At 49.7% G+C, this 20,975-nt stretch overlaps 1 protein-coding gene across 1 annotated transcript in view; it reads right to left on the bottom strand.

Moving 5' to 3' along the window:
- Window positions 1-1,687: 1,687 nt before the first annotated feature.
- slc4a3 (solute carrier family 4 member 3) overlaps window positions 1,688-20,975 on the bottom strand; it is a 39,260-nt gene continuing 19,972 nt past the window's right edge. Inside the window, exons 6-23 of the mRNA XM_062533768.1 lie at window positions 20,436-20,656; window positions 13,411-13,556; window positions 12,371-12,551; window positions 11,653-11,788; window positions 8,806-8,986; window positions 7,924-8,026; window positions 7,424-7,608; window positions 7,090-7,312; window positions 6,556-6,774; window positions 6,317-6,465; window positions 5,995-6,189; window positions 5,629-5,823; window positions 5,400-5,489; window positions 4,975-5,141; window positions 4,349-4,602; window positions 3,943-4,112; window positions 3,336-3,509; window positions 1,688-2,775 (exon numbers count right to left, since the gene is read on the bottom strand). Coding sequence (XP_062389752.1) covers window positions 2,698-2,775; window positions 3,336-3,509; window positions 3,943-4,112; window positions 4,349-4,602; window positions 4,975-5,141; window positions 5,400-5,489; window positions 5,629-5,823; window positions 5,995-6,189; window positions 6,317-6,465; window positions 6,556-6,774; window positions 7,090-7,312; window positions 7,424-7,608; window positions 7,924-8,026; window positions 8,806-8,986; window positions 11,653-11,788; window positions 12,371-12,551; window positions 13,411-13,556; window positions 20,436-20,656 — 3,067 coding nt within the window. The 3' untranslated portion in view covers window positions 1,688-2,697. The remainder of the gene's footprint in view (window positions 2,776-3,335; window positions 3,510-3,942; window positions 4,113-4,348; window positions 4,603-4,974; window positions 5,142-5,399; window positions 5,490-5,628; window positions 5,824-5,994; window positions 6,190-6,316; window positions 6,466-6,555; window positions 6,775-7,089; window positions 7,313-7,423; window positions 7,609-7,923; window positions 8,027-8,805; window positions 8,987-11,652; window positions 11,789-12,370; window positions 12,552-13,410; window positions 13,557-20,435; window positions 20,657-20,975) is intronic.

The raw sequence follows: 20,975 nt of genomic DNA, 5'->3' as shown, positions 1-20,975 counted from the left end.
AGTGTGTTCACTCTATTCATGTGGGATGGAAGAGGGGATTACCTTATCTTGCACCCTGACTGACAGGAGAATTGTGCCGGCCCTGTGATTAACAATGCACATCTTCACTATTGCCATTTCTCAGCGCCTGCAAAGCTCTCGAGTTCATCATGTTCCTGTCAGAACGCACAAACCAGATAGCCACTGAGGAAGCTTGCCACACTAGCCTGAGCCGTATCATTTCTTTTCTGGTTTGGCAGGCACTCCTAAAATTTGAGCTCATTCAAACATCATCGCAAGCCCATAAATCAAGTGGCGTAACCAACTCTCTCTGACCTCCACTATGGCATCAACGGCGTACAGGGAGCACAATGAGCGGGGATCTTTTTGGCGTCCGCACTGCGCTCCGAGCCCCGGTGGAATAGAGCGCGGTCACACAGCTGGGGGACGCTTTGTGGACCGACTGTCCCGGGAGCGTACGCGGCACTGCCATACCCCGCTGAGCCCACAAACAAACCCAGACAATGCAAAAGCATTCATTTCTAATGTGCTTCACCAAAAACCCCAACAGCCACGTTCCTCCCAAAACAAATGTAACTCACTTCTAGTCCCTTCACTCTCGTCCCTGTCACCTCGTAAAACAAATACTCATTGCACAAGCTGCCCTGACACCCTCCGCTGGGAAGAGGACCAAACAGTAACACTTAGGTGTGTGAAATGCTTTGCAGTAGGTTGGATCGGTCCGTGTGCAACCTGAAAGATCCTCTGTGGGACAAGTCCCCAGGTTATGTACACAACTACACAAAACAAACGACAAACCCATGGACATAAACTATTTACAGTCTAAAGGGCAGCTTTCTCTGACTCATTCTGTTAGTTGTCATACCAAGAAGGGCAGCTTGGTCTGTATCTAGAAAGCAACCCACACTACTGGCACCTACGTGGAGGTTTAGGACAGGAAAGCAGCGAGGAGACACACAATGAAGCCTCTCTATAGAATATCTATTGACCCCACCGTTGTGTGAAAATGACAAAACCACTGGACCCTGTGACATTGCTCAGACTCACACCTCCACACCGACTCAGTTCTGTCACTGATGGAGAGAGCAAAGCTGTGCAAGACAACACATCTCCAGAGGAGGCCGAGGGAACCGCAAGTGATTCATCAAGAAACTACATTCACACTCTTTGTCACCCTCACAGGCTTGGCCACGGCGGCGGCGAAGGCCTCATTTTCCAGTAGTGGGGCTCTGCATCCAGAACGCAAGAGCATAAATCTTTTGAGTGCAGAAGCAGGGTCTGGAATATGGTCCGGTCACACAACTCCTTAACTGCAGTTCAAGTTTGACAGATTAGACGGACGCCTAACGTGTACCCTCGGTGACCCCTCTGGGTGATTCGGCGGGCCAGGCGCGGTGGAGCCAAGCGCGGTGCCAAGGCGAGACAGGCGGGAGAGAGCGGGAGCGATTCAGTGCATCATTCAAAATGAATCATGTGAAAATGCCACAGTGACGACTGATTGATGAAGCAAACCAAATTATCCACATAACAGCCCAGTCCCCCACCCCCAACCCCCACCCCTGTATTACTATGGCTTCAAATTATTTTGGCAGGACAGTACTATCAAGTTATTTACTTAAGCATACAAAGTAAAAACAGAAACTCATTCAGGGCAATACGTGTAAATATAACTCACACCATTCAAACAATGGTGGTGACTTCAAAATCTCATATGGGAATCTAAATGCTGACCGTTTTTTAATAAAGAAAGACACATTAAAAGCTACCACACAAGAATGTACGTGTCTAAAAAAACATGCAGTGCATTTGTTTGGGGTGGAGCTGCACTGTAATATAATGGCAGAGGAGTTAGTGTAAACGCTCTATGGTGAGTAAAAAAGAGAAGCTTAATCGTGTTGAGCCTAAGGGGACGAGCTCAGTCCAACTGCACAGCACTACTGCATAAAACCCACCATACCGCACTAAGGCATACCGTCACAGGAATTGCACACAGAGACTGGCCTAGTCCTTCCCTTCCCAATGGTATTTCCATTAAAGTTCAAGTGCTACAGAGACATTCAAACCCTATGGCCAGTGCATACAGTACATAAGAAAGCACAAACTGGGCTTTAGATTCAACAGACTCAACTGAACACGTAGAAACACGTTCAGTGGGTCCCAGTTCACAAACTGCCTTACCTATATATGGTCGAACAAAATCAAACAAAACAAGAGCTGATTGAGAAGCCGAGTAATTTGTTTACGTTGCCATGACGCCAAACTCAACGGCTCCAAACAAATTTAGTCACTGACCAGAGTTAAATGAGAGTCTGTTTGAACTATGGCGTAAGGAGTTTAAGGTGCATGGTCCATATCTAATGCTTCTAAATTGGGAGGCCACTTCTTTGGACAAAATACATATTTAAAAAACAGTAAAAGAAGTAAAAAGACATAAGCAAAAAGGAACAGTGAAACATGGTACTTCATTTCTTCATCTTCTTTTTTTTACATAGACTAATTACAAGCTGTGAAGATTCACACTCGACTTCCCTGTGTGTAGGAGTGTTGCCACGGGCTTTGTTGGTAGTCGTCGCATACTTCCATGAAATACACATACCCGAGTCACAACAAGAGTTCTCGTTTGGTGGCTTGCTTGGATTAGTCAGTGGTGGTAGAGAGGCGAGCTCACGAGGGCTTGGGCAGGGACTGGGACTGTGTCTAAACAAGCATGTGAATCTCGTTATACTCATCGCGGCCGTCCTCGTCGAAGTTGGGTGAGTCCTCATCGCCGTCCAACTGCACGGAGAGAGAGAGAGAGAGGGAGATAAAAAGGGAAGAACGGTGGCTTTTCATTACCCAATCCCGTGCGTGGCTGCGCTCAACAAACATACTCCCCATAATCACATCAGCATGCAGGCCTGACTCAAACTCACACCACCGAACAACCAGAATTATGTGAGACACACACACACACACCCATGCACACACTCACACACACACACACACACACACACACATCTCACACACACAATCTCCCTGTGTCATCGAGTGGCATGATGTGCACCAGTGTCACGGAGAGACAGACTGAGAAAGAGAGGGAGAGAGAGAGAGAAAGAAAGAAAGAAAGAAAGAAAGAAAGAGAGAGAGAAAGAAAGAAAGAGAGTGAAAGAGAGAGCAAGAGGGAGATCAACACAAGAGAGAGGGTGAGGGATGCCAGGACAACTACTTAGCATGTGTCACACACACACACACACACACACACCCTCCCTCCCTCCACCCCTCCACCCCTCCACCCCCCTCGCCCCAAACCCACACCCAGCCACATGAAATGAGATCCGGGTTCGGGCTCCACCCACCGCCTGGAGCTCACGCTCCTCGAAGATGCGGGCGAGGATGAGGCGGCGCAGCGGCACGGTCATGATGAGGATGAAGGGGAACGCCAGCGACGCCACCGTGGACTTCACCACCCACAGCAGGATGATGCACAACAGCTGGATGATGGTGAACATGTTCATGCGCCAGGTCTTCACCTGCGGGAGTGGGCACACAGGGCACAGCGCTCACGTGATCATGACTGGCACACGGCCTCCGGGGGGAGAGACATCACACACGCCCAAAACCTCATGTGCTCACAAGGGTGAGCCATCCTTCGGAGCTGAGCGGGTGCTCAGGCTGCTAAACAAGGTCTGACTGTGTGAAAATGTCATGCATTGGGCACCACCTAGTGGGTACACGCACAAAGTCTCCTCTCTGCCTGGGGCAGCTTTGCCACAAGCACAATTATGCTGAAATAATTCACTTTGAAATGAACACACAAGTTAAAAAATTAACCGTCATAAATCATGCAACAAGCTTGAGCTGGTTTTGCCTTTGCTTTACCACAATATGTGTACAATCATGTGTCTGTGGTGACAGATTGTAGTGTTTGCTTACACAGTTTCACGTGGGAGTTCTACCACCTACCTTGGTTACATAGATGTGATCGGGGTGGTGCTTGGCGGGAGTGCACATAAGGGTGATGCGCTCATATAGCTGGATACCAGTCAGAGAAGTGACCCCCATGTAGAGGAAGATACCAAACAGCACAGCCAGGGGGATGATCCGCAACAAATCCGACAGCACAATGGACATGCCTGCAACCAGGACGCAGTCAGGGGGGCATCGGAAGTGTGATGCTCTGAGAAATGCTTTACTACACAATCACAGGTATCATCATGGTGCCGTGTCACAAAATGGCTGCCTACTCACTAGTATAGTAAAATCTTGTGAGGGAGTCTATATGTTTAGTACGTTTTTGAAAGTTGAACATTTTTCCACCCTAAGTTTCCTTTTTTCATCTAGCTATATTTTTTGGAAAATGGCCGCTTACCCACTAGAATGGCCACCAACATCCCGGTCACCCTCTGCTCTTTGACCTCCTGGATCATGGGCTTCTCCCCAGGAGCCGTGGCCTTGCTCATGACGGTCAGGGCGTTGACGTGCGTGACCGAGCGCACAGTGGCTGCGGTCAGCCAGGGCAGGCCAAACAGTGGGCAGACAGAGCCCAGGATGACGATGAGCAGCAGGTCCAGGTGGAAGCCAGAACCCTTCACCAACCGACGCTCCTTCTTGCTTACGATGAGCCTGGAGGGGCGAGGGGGCAAAGCACACAGAGACACATGGCAGACAGCAGCAGCAGAGCCTCGCAGAGTACAGCAGTGGAGGTGCAGAGCCATGGCCTCCAGCTACAGGCTGTGTCTGAGATCATGTCTCACACAAGAGCAAACACGCTGCGATGCTACATGGAGGAGACTACGGCCCAAGCTCAGGACCTGAGACAACACTGGCATGGAAGGACTAGAAAGTGTGCTTTATCCCAAACTAAAGAAGTGGTTAGCAGCTTTGAAAAAAGACCCTTCTGACCAAGCATGCATGAACAGCTACACAGAAATGGGGGCCAGGTTGGAGTGAGAGGCCCCAGCTGGTGAGGAGGGCCTTTTGTGGAGGGCTACTCACGTGGTGATCTGCGTCTCCATGAAGATGAGGATGAAGACGAGCAGGGCGGGCACCACCGACGCGCCCATCATCCAGACAGGGAAGGGCTGTTTATCGCCGAAGGGGCTGATAAACCAGCCTCGCTTGTCGGGAGATGTGACCGAGAAACCCGAGGGCACGTTGAGCTTCTGCAAACCGCAAGAACACAAGCACTCACATCCCGGGCCTCCAGGGCTAGCCAACTCGCCAAGCATTCACCACAAACTAATACAAGCTAAAACGAAAAGCTGGGTTCAATTACAGAGTAGTATTTAATAACAGTTTGGGGGGAAAAGCAGTGGAGAGAAAGAGAAGCTCTGTGTGGACTGGCAGCTCAGTTTGATTTAAGAGGAGGTGGGGCGCACAGCTGCAAGGGGGGTGCAAAGGCGATAGGGCTCTGTGTTTACCTGAGTGTAGGTGTCAGGGAGGGAGTAGTCCACGATTACAGAGAAAAGGATGGAAATTGGAATGCCAAAGTCTCCAATGATTCTTCTAGCCTTCAGAATTGAAGAGGGATAAAAGCCTTTTAAAAAATATTCTTTAAGAGGCTCTTGAGAGCTTTAGGATATTGAAAAGAATTTTTCTGAATTTACAGTAAAAAAAGTCATGAAGAAACAGTTGCACACTGCTGTTTACCTTCCCGCCTAGGAACCTGCTGTTCCTGAACTTTCTGAGGAAGAAGGCCACAAAAAAGGTGCCGAACATGAGCACCAGAGAGAGCAGGGCCGTGTTGGGCTGGTTGAGCAGAGGCTCTGGATGCTCCGGGTCAAAGAAAGCCGCATCTGGCAGGCCAGCCGGGTAGCTTTTCATCAGAGGGTGCTCCTTAAACACCTAGAGATACACCAACCATAGCGCTTAGAACCAAGGAGTGTTACACCAGGTCCACCACTGAAATCTCAGCATTATAGAATTATTTACCGTAACAACTAACAATACAAACAGCAAACAACAAAAAAGTGCACGGCAATGCTCCACTGGAGAGCTGAGACACTACAACAGTACCTTCATGAGTTTGGAGAAGGTTTCATAGATGAAGATGAGGGAGATGAGGAAGGCGAAGATCTCCTGGGTGAAGGGCGAGATGTAGCGCACCAGGAAGCTCCCCTCGGCCGCCACCATCACCAGCACGATGAAGATGAGCCAGAAGCCGATCCAGACCCGGCCCGTCAGGTACTCAAAGCCCTGAGCCTGACAGAACTGGGTGTGCGAAAGAGAGAGAGGGAGAGAGAGAAGAATTGCATTGAAAACATCAGGAGGAGGCTCTACTGTAGTGTTTATCCTATATGAATACAGCATCTCAAAATACTGTAGCAATAATGAATACCTTAAAGTAAGCCTCCTCAAAGACCAGCAGAGGTCCAGAGAAACCAATGATGAGTAGTGGCTGACCAGCTAACAGTGAGAATATTATCCCCACTGTTGCCGTGGAGATGATGAGCTCAGACACTCCCATCATGCCCTGTGTTTTCTCCCCTGTATGAGTGACAAAATGGTTCAGACTGGGTCAGCCATTACAGTTTTATTTACTTGTAGAGTCTGTAAAAGACATGCTCCCCCACTCACCCAGGAGACCCCCAAAGGTGATGGTGGGTGACAGGGCAGCGAAGTAGATGAAGATGACTGCAGCGAGGCACTGGGAGTCCAGGGCGTCCTTCAGGTCGCTAACGTAGTGGGGGTAGCGCCGGCGGATGTCATGGATCAGGCCTCCGAAGGGGATCCCAGAGCGCTTGAGTGGGTCCACCTCCAGCACGTCCTCTTCCTCCTGCTCGTCCGTACTCATGTCTGAAAACACAGCATGCTTCATCAGTAGTGTATTGAGTAGCGTCAATATGTTTGCTTTGTCCCGTTTCAACCTGATGATATCTATAACTCACTGGGTGGATGCTGAAGCAATATGCAACAGTGTACAAGAATACAATATTGTTGACCTGGCAGTACAATAGATGAAAAAATGTACCAGCTGTCCAATAATAGACAATGACATTAGCACAGTTTATTATCTGTTATATTGTAGTGTGTGGTTTACTCATAGAGAAGGACTAAAAAATAAGTCAGAAGAGAAGGGAAAGTATTTGCGGTTTTCAAAGTCCTTCTCACCCTTAGCCTCTTGCTCTGTTTTTGGCGCTGCGTTCATACACTTCTTCTGCTCCCTCTCTTTCCTCTTGCGGAGCATCTGCTTCTGGAAGGAGGCCACAGTCTTCAGCAGGTCTTTGCCCTCCACGTCAGAGGGCGGAATCACAATGCTGCAGTCCAGGAACTCGTTGATGCCATTTAACAGGTCCTGACGATCGTCGGCAAAGTAGGCTACCTCATGAAAATTCTGGAACATTAAAATGGTATAATTAGGCATGGTGGGGAAACATGGTAGAACTTTCAAGTATACCTTCTTAGTGCATGACACAGCAACTGGAAGACTGGAAAGTTCCCTTGCCTTGTCAGACATGAGTGTTGAGAAGGAGCGTCCAATTTCATGGTAGTCCATATTGGACTGACTTGGGCCCAGCAGTACAAACAAGAAGCGGACAGGGACCGGCACCTCCAGCACTGACTCCAGGAGAACCGATTCGCTGAGCCGAACGAAAGCCATGGTAGGCTGCTCCAGAAACTCCATGCAGCCTGCACACAGAAGCAGCAATCACCCAGGTGAAGTAAGGATAAAGCTTGCCTGCAGCCAGTCCGAGTGAACACACTAACAATACTTAATTACATGACTTCCACTTAAAGAGCATTTGGGTTATGGTCAGGCACGTTTCCCAAAATTGACTTCAAAACCACTGTGACTCTCAGTGTTGCGCATTGTACTATGCGTTCATGACCGAGTGCGCTGTAAGTCGGACATACTGGAGCCCCATAAACAACGTCAGATGACAGGCCGAACCATCGGTCGTGGAGACAGACGTGAGCGGGAGGGGAGAGTGTGAAAGGACTTACCCACGAGGACCACAGTGGCCTCAGCATCTTTGGGAATCTTTGCCATGAGCTTCATGGACCTGGCGGCAGCGTGGCTCTCAGCGGGGAGAGGGTGGAGCGATTTCTTTTGATAATAAAAAAGCGAGTGGTCAGGGAAAAAATGTGTGACATTCTGATTTCTGTAACGGCAGTAGCAATGGAAAGCTTTGGCAGGCAATGCGCGCGAAGGCTCCCTCCTTACAGCGAAGCAAGAGGACCAGCACGTAAGCTGCCTCTGATCGCAGGTTAAGGAGAAATCACTTCTTCTATGCGCCCTAATGAGGAGACACACCTGCCTCCTATCAGGGGACGTGGATCTACAGCACCAGGTGACAAAGGCACTGAATGGTAAATCACTTTCAATCAATTTAATATGAGCAGATTTTTCATTTTTTACCACTTTTATGAGCTGTTCCAAATTTGCCAACATTTCTAGCCATGGGGAACATTAAATGTTTCACAGCTAATGCATCAAGAAGTTTTAACAAGAAGCACCTGTAGACTGACAAAGAGCTCTAATGTAGCACATGTGGGGAGCCCAGGCTTTCTGCGGGCCAAGCACTACCGGCCTACTCTACACACAAGAACACTTACAGTACGTCTCAGCGCAAGGCTACAGAACTCCAGTGCGTGTTAACGCATGAATGCCAAGCACGTAGCACCAGGAGATCGCTCTCATCACGCCAGTCTGGCATAGAGGCCCCACCACCCACTCGTTGAGGGGCATGGATGCCCCTGGTGCTAGAGCAGGTGAGGTCCTGTGCGACTACATGCTTGCACATTGCCCACTCGCAGCGTTAACTCTCTGGAGTTCTGAGCCCCTATGTGACACATAGCGTAATGCGCGACAGCCAAGCCACTCACAAATAAGCTACCAAACACCTCTTTATCGTGGTCAGTTGCCTTGCTGCTGCGCCTCTCTGAATGGTCCTCGGGAACCAGGGGCAAGGCAGTGTCCGGCACGTGGTTATGGTTACGGAAGCTCCCCAGGCTGTTGACCGAATGGTTCCGGTGGAAAAGGCCCTCTTTTTCATCGTTTGGGTGGCTGTGGAGGGAGAGCACAATTTGAATGTTGATGATGAATGGACTGCTATTGTGTCTGCATCCACTCTCTATCTCTTCAGTACAAACAGCACTAAGCCAGTAATAAAGCATTCTCTCACTCTTTCCAGCGCAAGACCAAGATCTGTGTTGATTTAAGCCCTTCGAGGGGGAAAAAAATCCCCTTGATTATGAATAATAGATATTGAGAAAAGGCAGGTTTCCATCTCTGGTTAAGAGATTTGCAAACCAAAAAGCAAACCAAACCTCCCCATATAAACAATGAAACGGCAAACCAAACCGCATATCTCGAGTCGTTTCAGGACAAATGTGCCAAAGCAATCAATAAAGACATTCTTAAAACGACAAATATAAATATGCGGTCCGATTGCATCAAGAGATATTTGATGGGAGAAAAATAAGTACTCTCTAAGTAACGGCAGACCTCAGAGACATAACTTAAGAGTGCGAGAGGCCCTGTCTGAGCAGCACTCAATACATGTTTTTTGCGGAGAGCTCGGCTGAGTCCACCCCCCCCCCCCCCTCTCTCTCTCTCGCTCCCTCAGAGCCTGGCTCGGTCCAAGGCGTGAGGGGGACCAGATGGAGCCGAGTGTTCCTGCAGGCCGACGCCTCGCACAGACAGTTTCATCACTCCACCGCCCTCCAAGGCAGTGACATCAGCGGCGCTCATTAAGACTCCTCGGGCCCCCGTTAGAGCACGGGCCGACGGGCGCTCGCCACCGCAGGTTCAGAAAAGCGTGAGAGAGAACGAGAGAGAGCGGAAAAAAGGAGACAAAAAGAGGAGAGAAAAAAAACAAAGAGGAAAGGTGTGACACAAAAAAGGAATTGTGCTCACCCAAATTCCAGGAGATCTTTTAAAGAGGAATGACTAACCGCCATGCTAAGTTATACTGCACCTTGAAGTATTTCTTTCCACATCATAAATACATATCTTGGAATCGCGGGCTAATTAGACACTTTTTCCCATGGAAAGGCGTTGATGAGATGATGGGAAATGTTGCAAATTTGAGTTGTCACTGATCGCTTGTGTGTGTACACTACACATTGGGCTTGTGTTTCTCTGCATGTGAGGGAGCACATTTGAGTGTAGGCATGTCTATGCGTGTGGATGTGTGTTTGTGTGTGTGAGTGTGTGTCTGAGTGTCTGTGTGTGCACGTGTGATTGCGTGGGACTGTTTTATTGCTGGGCAGTGCAGCCCTTTGCAGTGATCCCCTCTAAATGAGCACAGGTGCTGCCATCTGGCCCAGAGTGGGTTGGCGGGCTGAAGACGGCCAAATCGCCCTCGTAAATGAGCCTATGTCTGGGGGGGGGGGGGGGGGGAGCAGGGGGGAGGTGGCACTTTGATGCCACCTCCGATTCTGGGAAAGGCTCAAACCCTGACAAACCTATCAGAGATTCTTCAACAGTTCATATATAGACTCACTAACGGCTCTAAGGCCCAAACTCTTTTAGACCTATCAGATATCTCGTAGGACTTTTTTTTTTTTGACTAAACGAAAACAGATCTTGAACCAGTTCTGTTCAGAATTCTTAGAGCCTTGGCGCTATCTAGTGAGCCAGCCCGCATTTCCACCAGTTTTGAACGGAGCCAATGATGCATCATCAACAGAGTGTGTTGAATGCAGGAAATAACAGACTTCAAATCAATTAAAAGGCCCACTCAATTCCATCTGTGTTCACATAAACAATGTCACACACTTCACTGACACTAGCACCCTAATTCTGATCGATCAGAGGTTTCTAATGCAGACGAGCCACTCTCAAGCAGAAGAGTCGAGAAGAGCAGAGTGACAGTGACACGACCAAAGCATTAACATCAGCCTTAGCAGTTGAGCAGCCCATGAGTAAGCCAGTCTCCAACTGCATAGCCGTCATAGATCTATGGCACAATAGCTATTCCAGAGATGTCAAGCCAGAGAACTTTTGATTAACCTCGCACACCAGCTGTATGTTATTAATGGCCTTTATTAATTTCCCAAAGGTATGCTATAATCAAAACCAGCATCCCCACATCATCGGCAAACCATGAGAGCATCCCACCGAGCGCAGTGGGGTAGGGCCATGCACTGTTAATGTTGTTAGTGCACTGCACACACACACACACCCATACACACACACACAAACGCGCACACACACAGATACCATTTTGATGGCACTGCTGGGTCCAGTATGGACACCTGGGCAAAGTGGTCATGGCTGAGCACAAAAACAGAGAGAGAGAGAAAGAGAGAGAGAGAGATACTGTGCATGGCAGTTCACAAACGACTTTCGTTCACTTATGTGCAGCGACCAACTAAAGAGGTCATGTTCCAGCTCTGGAAACAAAAGCTGCACTACCCCCCATACCCCCCCCCCATATCCCCCCAAGCCTAGTTGTCAGCTGGACATATTTTTTAAAAGCAGATGGATGAATTCTGACAACAGATTTGGCCATTTTGTGAAAGCCCTCTACGGAACAGCTCTTTTCAGAGAGTATATAAAACACTGATCATAACTCTTTTATTTATTTGCAAGCATCGCCGGTTGTGTAATCTCTTTTTCGATCTACCAGGAAGCCATTGACAGCAGCGCTCCTGGCAAATGGCATCCACAGTGCAGCGCTCGATATGGGCCCTGAGTGGGGCTATTGATGGGTGACCCTCTCTGACCTGTGTTTGAGCAGCAAGGCCCGCAGAACGTTGGCCCGGTCTTCAGCCCTTATTTGGTCCGAGATGATCATAGTCTCCACCACCAAGTGGGCAATGCCTGGCAGAGTGGTCTGCTCCAGGTCCAGCAGTATGGCACCTGCAAGAGAGAGCCAGAGGGCTTGAGACAGAGGCACGCACAGGCAGCTCTTACGCAGCTGACTCCAATATATTCACTGCATTAAAATCACTACCTTTAAGTGTATTAGGTACAGCACATTGAATACATATCACAGTTTACAACAGCAATACAGCATACCTACTACATGCCCATGCCATTTATCAAAAAATGAAACCGACAGAGAAGGTATGCAAATACAGTTGGCCACTAATCATCTCGCTAGCTTGCCAGTTGGCAGGTTTGGAGTAAGCAATAAAAGATTTTATGGAGATGAACTTTGTGATAAATATTTTTGATGGTAAACGCCCCTAGCATCTACCAACAGCTCTGATCTTCATAAGCATCATGCTTTGCATTGCATACATTAGTCTTAAAACCCTCATTAGATCAAAGGCGTGAGGTTTGTGTGCTGCCTCTGCATGTTGGACTCAGCGTCCACCCAGCTCAGCACCAACCTGAGTCACATAATGGGTGTATTAGGACTCAGCGTCAGCCATCAGCAGCAGATGTTGGAGGTTTCAGCACCCGTTTAGCGCTGCAGCCCTGGCCGTGGCGCCTCACCGTGAGTGATGGTCCTGCGGAGCTCCAGGAGACTGCGGAATGTGAGCGAGGCCACGTGGGGCTTGCCCCAGCGGTCAGTGTCCGCCTCCACGTCCTCCTCGAACTTGATCCAGCGCGCCGTCTCCTTCCAGCGCATCTCCTGGTTCTTGTCAGTGATCAGCTCATTAAGCTCCACAAAGACCTGACCCCGAAAACACCCACACGCACGCACGCACACACACACACACACACACACACACACACACACACACACACACACACACACACACACACACACACACACACACACACACACACACACACACACACACACACACACACACACACACACACACACACACACACACACACACACACACACAGGGAGAACATGAATTCAGAATGGGCCTTGTTAAATCCATTTCTATGATGCTTTCACCAACAGTTTTGACAGCCTCTGAAGGCCAATGGTTCTCCAGGTTAGAGAGAGTGCGGCTCAATCCTACAGGAAGTGATTAGAGTAATGGCCCACTGCTTAAATATCTAATGCACTCACAGGGCCCAATGAGCCCACAGTGGTGATTGATTTAGGAATTAGGGGGAGCTGAGATACTCAAGCTCATACTGCTACATGGAGCTTCCACTGCTGAGTGACTGGCAGAGCGTTTATGTAAGTAGGCAGTATTTCACATCTCACACTGACTCAAGAGGGATCACTCTACCTCTTGTTCTGTCTTCTGTTTGTGTGTGAGTGTGTCAGTGTGTGTGTGTGTGTGTGTGTGTGTGTGTGTGTGTGTGTGTGTGTGTGTAGAGAGAGACAGTGTGTTTGCGAAAGTGGGAGAAGAAAGATCAATAAAGACCTGCCAAGAAAGGAAAGATAGCAAACTGAAATCCCTTCCCTCAGCTTCCAGCCCACACCTCTATTAGCACACCTAATCTCAAATATTGATGTTGGGTCACCCAAATTGAGAACTATTAAGCTCACACGAAGCCAGGGAAAGACAAACGTCTGTGAGGCCAAGTGTGCATTCATCACAGCTGGCCAGTCCCTGGTCTCTCACCTCGTGGGTCTTCTTGTCGGCTGCCCTCTTCCTCTTCTTCAGACTGGTCAGCGGAGGCGAGCTGTTGCTGGTCCTGGGCACCAGGCATCTCGAGGACTTCTTCACCAGGTGACGCCTCACCCCGGGATTGTCCTCGAATCGGTGACCTTTGAACGGCACGACAAAGGCAAAGACAAAGAGTATGAGACTGCTGTTGATTGGAAATTTGCACACAATTTCAACTTGGGGCACAAACAATGGCGGGGAATGTCTGTGGAACAAAAGAGTGATAAATGACGTTGTTTAGAATAGCCTCTCCAATTAGGTTTCCACATTTGCACTAAACACTAAACAGCGGCTTCTTGAAGTCTGATGATGAGCAATCTCAGGCAGAGCAAAAAGTCATGGACAGAGGGAATTACTTTGGGTGGTTGAGCCCTGAGGCCACTCCAGTCTCCATTTTTTCCCCTTTTTTCATCGAAGGAGCCATGATTTAATACTGTATCATTTCAACCCGCAAACCAGGGCTTTTATTGAATTTGGGATAATTGAAGGGGTGTGTTCCTGGGAGCCCCTCTCTCTCTTCTCCCAGTGCCAAGCTCCGAGGCCTGGGGACTCGGGGAGGAGAGGAGAGGCCCTTGCCAGGCTGCCTTGGGCCCCAGCTGGTTCGTGTTGTCACAGTAGTCACAGGACATGGGGTAAACAAAGCGCAGAGAGAGGGTAGGGGGGCGAGCGGGGGTGAAATGTTTGTCCTGTCACTCTGGTCTTTCTGACTGCGGGTTTCATGCTAGCCCTCAGCACGGTTCGCCTGCTGCGTTTTACAGCACATGCTCGGCTCGCGGGTTCAGCCTCCCATGGGGCCCTGCTCCTAACTGCACGGAGGAGATGGCTTTTGGCTGTACTCTGGCTGAGCCATTCCATCATGGCAGCGCAACAGCAATTCTGGCGAAAAAACGACCAGCCAACATTCAGCTCAGAACGCTGAGCAGAGTTGAGCAAAAAAAAAAAAAACAGCTCTATAACAGCAAATTAAATTTGCTGAAGTATTGCTTTTTGAACGACTGAGCAATCCCTCATTGTACATAATTACAGAAGTGGCAACAGCAGGTCATTGGTGGAAAATGTCCCCCTCCACAGACACATACTGTAGGTATGTTGTGTGCACAAGTTCAAACATGTTTACATGTTCAAAACAAAACAAAATGGGGGGCGCTGTGGCGCAGCAGGCTACAGCGTCCATACCATTTACGGGTCCGAGTGCCCACGGGGACCCGGGTTCGAATCCGGCCTGCGGTCATGTCCCGATCCCACCCCATCTCTCTCTCCCACTTGTTTCCTGTCTACCTCTCCACTGTCCTATCATAATAAAGGCAAAAAGGCCAAAAAATATATATAAAAAAAATGTAAGCCTTTCATGTATTTCCTTGTGGCTCAGACATATTTCTCAGGGTGCAGAGTCTCAAGCTCTCCTCATGAGGAGTTGGGATCTCCCTGAGGAGCCAGAGAGGCTCAGGGGCTGATAGAGAGTGGAGAGTGGAGGGATGAGTCTCTCGGGTAGTACACTCATTAATATCTACACACCAACTGGTAGTACACTCATTAATATCTAGACACTAACTGGTAATACATTCATAAATATCTAGACACCAACTGGTAACACGCTCATTAATATCTAGACACTAACTGGTAATACACTCATTAATATCTAGACACTAACTGGTAATACATTCATTAATATCTAGACACCAACTGGTAATACACTCATTAATATCTAGACACCAACTGGAAAACAGCGGCATCTCTAGAACATGTCAAACATGCCCACATTCCCAAGCACCAATCGCATTGCAGGAGAGTAAATGCTCTTTTCCCCCTGCTGCATCAAAGCCTCTTAGGCAGGGCCAAAAGCATCCGTGTCGTAACCTTCAGAGCCTCTAAAGCTTTCAGTGCAATGGCGGTGGGGCTCTGGCTCATCAACACTTGTCAATGGCATGTGTTAACGCTTGGCCGGCGCGAGAGAGAGGCCCAGGGCCGTGTGCTAGGGCCGCAGGATCAATACGGGGGCTGAGCACAGCAGTGCCATCACCCTGGGCCCAGAACACGGCGCTTGGATTGCCATGCCACAGAGCCGGGCACAGTGGGTGGGGCATGCCTTTAATTAGCTTGTGTTACTCTACAGGATCGATGCAGCAACTCAATTCAGAACTCCCACTAATCGATCATCACCATCAGACACATCCATAAAAAGAATGCAAAATGGGCTGCTGGAGCTACCACAATGTCATAATAACAGCATCTAAACGGAAAAAGCCATTGGATCCCATTGACAGATGTGCCACAAAAGCAGACCGCAAATGATGTTTGTGCAGGGTTTGTCTAGTGTTGTCTATGGTTTCTGCCACCTAAATGTAGATCCTTTCAAGAACTGTACACTCAATCCCACCGTCCCTCAAGTTTTAAATGGTTTGATCATGTTAACTAATATCCATAGTTTATGTACACAAAAAATGATTTAAAAATATGTAAGTGATGTAAAAGAATGTAACTGATAATGTCATATACCTACTTCCTCCTCTGACTTACGAATAGGATCAACTGGTGATCCAAGATGAGTGTGAATTGATTCCAATAAATCATAGTCATCAAAGTCTAAGACAAACTCCTCAAAGTCCGCAAAGCCCTCCACGGAGAAGAGACCCCCATGGTGGCCCTCCTCGTGCCCAGTGCTGGCGTTGGGCTGGTGGGACGGGGTGGCGTTGGACGAGCCCCTCCGGGGCCTCTGCTCCTTGGCCTCCTTGTCTGTCATCTCTTGGGCCCGTGCGTCCACCCCTCCCCGCTGCAGGTGGGTGCCCTGTTCATCCAGGGTGTGGCGCTCCCGCTCCCGCTCCCGCTCCTCTCCCGCTCCTCTCCCTCCGTGTGCCCTCGGTGTTAGCAGCCCAGCGCAGCCCTCTGGCTTTCCATGAACCGCTTCTCCGCAAAGAACCCCAGAATTCTAAACAAACGCAGTGGAAAAAGAACAGAACGGAACAGAAGGTTCCCCCAGAGAGCTTGACCTCTGCTGATGGGCTCTATCCAAGAGCTAGACCAGCGGTGCGAGTTCTAGGACGTCTGCAGATGAATCCAAACGCAGCTTCAGCAGACGGCTGCTCCAGAAAGCCCTTTGATCTGTCAATTCAGCTGGATGAGGCCATCAACCTCTCTCAATCAGGCAGTATGGATGACAGCTATTCCAAGAACCGCAATCAAGCTGAGGTGAAGGACACAGAAAAATGAGATGCAGCCCAGGGAGAATCTCCAGATGTGCTGTTTGTCCAACAGTGCTTTTGGTCCACAGTCAAGCGCCGTGAGAGCGAGGGTCTGGTGCTGATGTCAAGTTCCCAGCCAGGCACGCGAGGCCCGCTACGGTGTGGCCTGAGGCTCTGCGATCCAGCCGGCACGCCAAACGGGGAGACGACGCGGTATCCAGGTGAGCAAACAGCAGGGACACCAGAGTTGCTCAACAGTCGGCGGGGGAACTGCGGACACAAGCGCAGCTTTTTTTTTGCTCCTCCACTAACCTAGCGGCAGCATGGCATGGTTTCCGTGACGTTGCCAATTGATTGTGTAGCTGTAGCCGGGACTGGTCAGCCACCCTTCCCCCCACCCACCTTCCCCCAGCGCCGGTGACGCCCTCCTGCCGCTCACCCCCCAATCTGCAGCCAGACTAGCGTCGTCGAGCGAGCGAGCGAACCCGCCGATGAGTCACGCGCTGCAAAATCAACACCCACACCTCCAGTCTTGGTGGAGGAGAGCGCAGGGCAGCAGCAGATCCAGAAATACGGGCGCCCGCTGCATCTCCCGCTGCACTGCCACATACAGACCACACATCCGCACGCTGACCACAGACGACGGCACAGGCCCCGCACGGGCCTGAGGATCTCTCTGCCACCGCACCGGCGCAAACACAGGAAATGAGAGAGAGAGAGAGAGAGAGAGAGAGAGAGAGAGAGAGAGAGAGAGAGAGAGAGAGAGACGTCGTCTCGGCGTCACACTTAGTCAAAGTGCGTCCAGATGCACAACATGGTGCTTGGCGATAGGCTGCACTGTCTCTAGATCCCACGTCTCCATGGAAACCATGATTGCTAGTGGAGCGCTCCCCTCACTCACTCGGCTGGTACCTGCACGCCACCGAGCCTCTTCAGGCCTCACCACAGGGAGAGCTGCAGCTCAGAGGAGCCACTACAGCTCTCACACACACACACACACACACACACACACACACACACACACACACACACACACACACACACACACACACACACACACACACACACACACACACACACACACACACATGCCACCATGAAAGATGGGGGCTTTAATTCAAAGATATAACAATTGGGCTGAACACTGGAAAAAGGATTTAGCAATGCACAGTGGAATGAATTATTTAATACTCCCACAATTGGAATCATTTGGAAATTGGCAGCTAGGTCCTGACGAAAATAAATCATTGAATTATCATCAGACTTATTTTGTGCGTTCATTTGTTGTTTACTATGTGCTGATGTTGCAACCCCCCAAAAACAGTGAACCAGATGATGCGTCCGACATGAGTTTCAAATGTGTGGAAGAGTGAGGAGAAAGGCGGTCAGCCACACCCCACGCCCACTGATGCATGAGGCGCAGAGCCACTGGGGTGGAAGGTAGGGGGGCGGATATGAGCAGCAAATAGCCATCCTGCCATCCCACGCCACCGAAATTCAATCGCTTGTTCCAGAGCAAGGTCCCAGTTTCCGATTCCATCTGGCGTGGCAGTCAATGAGGCCTGCGCTCTGAGAGCAGGAAGGGCCACGAGCGGGGTCGAGCCCGCGCTAATCGATCTGAGCCACTGTGTTAATTACAGCCTGAGGCTAGCTCACTGAACTCCCATCCCATCCGCTCCCCTTCACAGAGTGGAGCGAGAGACAGAGAGAGAGAGACAGAGAGAGAGAGAGAGAGAAAGAGAGAGAAGGAGAGAGAGAGAGAGTGTGAGAGGAAGAGAGAGAGAGAAAGAGAGAGAGAGAGAGTATGTGTGAGGAAGAGAGAGGACCTATGTGCCCACATTCTCCATTCACAACCCACTCTACCACACGTGTCCAGTGCAGCTGGTGTCATGTTGCCCAATCTGCTGGTCATGAGGGAGGGAGGCGTCCACTGCTGCCCAGCGCTGCAAGTGTGTCAGGGGTGAGACAGCATGCACACGCAGGGGAGCTCTCACTCGCACACACCTGGGCTTATCTAATTTATTTCAGCATGTCAGCATATGGTGGGGTAGAGCAGATTACAGGCTGACTGACTAGTGTGCCTGCCAGTGGAGGGCAGCGATGGGTCTAAATCTAAAATGGCTGTTTACAAATCACTTGGCTTTTTACTAGTTTTCTGGCTTCAGTGTTTCACATTGAAACACATTCTGTGAATTATGTTTGTTTTTAAAACAAGATGTTTATCAATTAAACATCTGCAGTTGTTTGCTTGATCAACAATCCAGATGTAGAAAAGTAGATGGCAAGAGTGATTTCCCGCAGGTAAAACTTAACGTATATATATTTCGGGGGGGTGTAAACCGGGGAACGGTTTCCCAGCCCAGCGACACAGCAGGACAGGACCATATGGCTGGCTAATGAAGAGTTGTTTGTAACTGTTCCCATGGCAGACATGCCACCACAAATCTCACAGAGCTCACAACAGCTGGGAGGGCAAGTGGAGGAGCATGGGATCTGACTTGACCATACCCCCCCCCCCCCCCCCCCCCCCCACACACACACACACACACACACACCAACCCCAGCCCCAGCCCCCTCGCGTCAGGCACAGGGGATGCTGACGAAGGCTTTGCTACAAAATCTCTGGAAAGAAATCCTGTAGTGTGCCCTCCCCCCACCTCCCCAGCACGGGAGAGGAATACTGTACGTGGCATTTAAGGCATAGCAGTGGTTTATCATGGAGCTTAATCCACATCCCATCTGATGAGCATACATTAAATGTAGCAACCTCTTTAGTCCACCATGACTTTTAAAGCTGGAGGGGTCAGTGATAGGGGCTGCTGATTATAGCCTATCGCTCAGCATTTCATTACTTGCACACAACATTTGAGGTTTGTTTAGCTATGCCCAGGGTCCAAATGAGACTGCTTTATTACAGGCGATCATGGGAGGAAAATAGCTGAAAGTCCAATTGCCATATGGACACAGGGGCCCTTGGTGACCCCGACCGCATTTGAGAAATCTCAGGGTTTGTTTACTCGTGTGTAATAAGGCTGGGATGAGTCGAGGGCCCGCTGCCTGGACGGCCCATGCCAAGGAGATGAGGCTGCAGTTACTCTGACCGCCACAACACATACATGGAGGACGTGCCCACAGACCACAGAGCCGTCCTCCCCTTTCTCAAACAAACCAAATGGCTGCCAATCTGGCCTCTAAGTTAACAAACAAATAGCCAGGCAAGACCACTGCTGTCCTTGCTTGGCTGCGTGGCCTCGTAATGAGGCTTTGACCAGCAGGGCCTGACGTTCTTGGGTTCCACCCTTCCTAGAATCGCACAGCGTGACTTTTAAAGTGATCCCCCAGAGACCAGACCCAAACTACTGCAGCCATCCCGCTCCGTCGTCAACACTCCAGCAAAAAAACAGAAGAAAAGAGAAAGATTAAGAGTAGATTAAAGATTTAATACTCTTGGCATGCACTACACTAATCCTCACAACCACACGGCTTCCTCAGACCACAATGATGACTCTTTCAGAGCAGCAGTAGCGGGGCAGACTTTAACTGAACTTGAAAACACAGGAACCAGAGCTCTGACCGCACATTAATACATCCCTCAGAGCTGAACCGGCGGACTGGAGTTACTTTTGACTGCATGAAATCCATAACAGACACTGCAATAAAATAAGGAGAGGAGGTGCAAGTCATGAATACAATCAGCTGACGGAGTGGCAGGAGATGAGAGGAGGTGAAATGGGGGAGGACTTTTATTTTGAGACAGAGCTCTTTCCCTTTGACCCTCCTGCCCCCTGCTGGCCTGCTTACTCTTCATGTCGTCCAGGTCGGCGCTGGCCAGCATCTGGGCCTCGGCCTCGTCGGTGGGCACCTTCTGGTAGACGGCCGTCTCCATGGCGGTCATGCTGCCGATGCAGATGCGCTCCCGCAGGTCGTAGCTGGTGCGCTGCGCCCCCGGGAGGCGATGCAGGGGCTTGCGGCGGAACCAGCCGCGCGTGCTCATGCTGGCCGGCTCCACAGCTGGACTGAACCTGCAGGACACAGCACAGAGCACAGAGGTTGGCCTACACATACAGACATGGGCAGGACACTAACCACACACTAACTTTACATGTGATTGTCAACTACACATAGCATATGAACTTGTGTTATGGCACAACATCTAGGAATCTGCCTTGAGCTAGACTGCACATTATTTACAAGTTAAAGGTTAAATATCACAATGCAGCCTTTGTAAAAATGTGCATTGTTTATGTTGAAAGTTGAAAGTTTGATTGTGCTTGAAAGAAACATCTTCTTTGGGTCTGCAACTGTGTATGAAGGCACAGTCTGAGGTTTCTCTGTTGTAAA

This window comes from Sardina pilchardus, chromosome 4 (genome assembly GCF_963854185.1).
Source record: "Sardina pilchardus chromosome 4, fSarPil1.1, whole genome shotgun sequence".
In the NCBI taxonomy this organism is placed as follows: domain Eukaryota; kingdom Metazoa; phylum Chordata; class Actinopteri; order Clupeiformes; family Clupeidae; genus Sardina; species Sardina pilchardus.
Note: the sequence above shows the minus strand (reverse complement) of the source record. Positions and strands in the feature narration are given on the sequence as shown.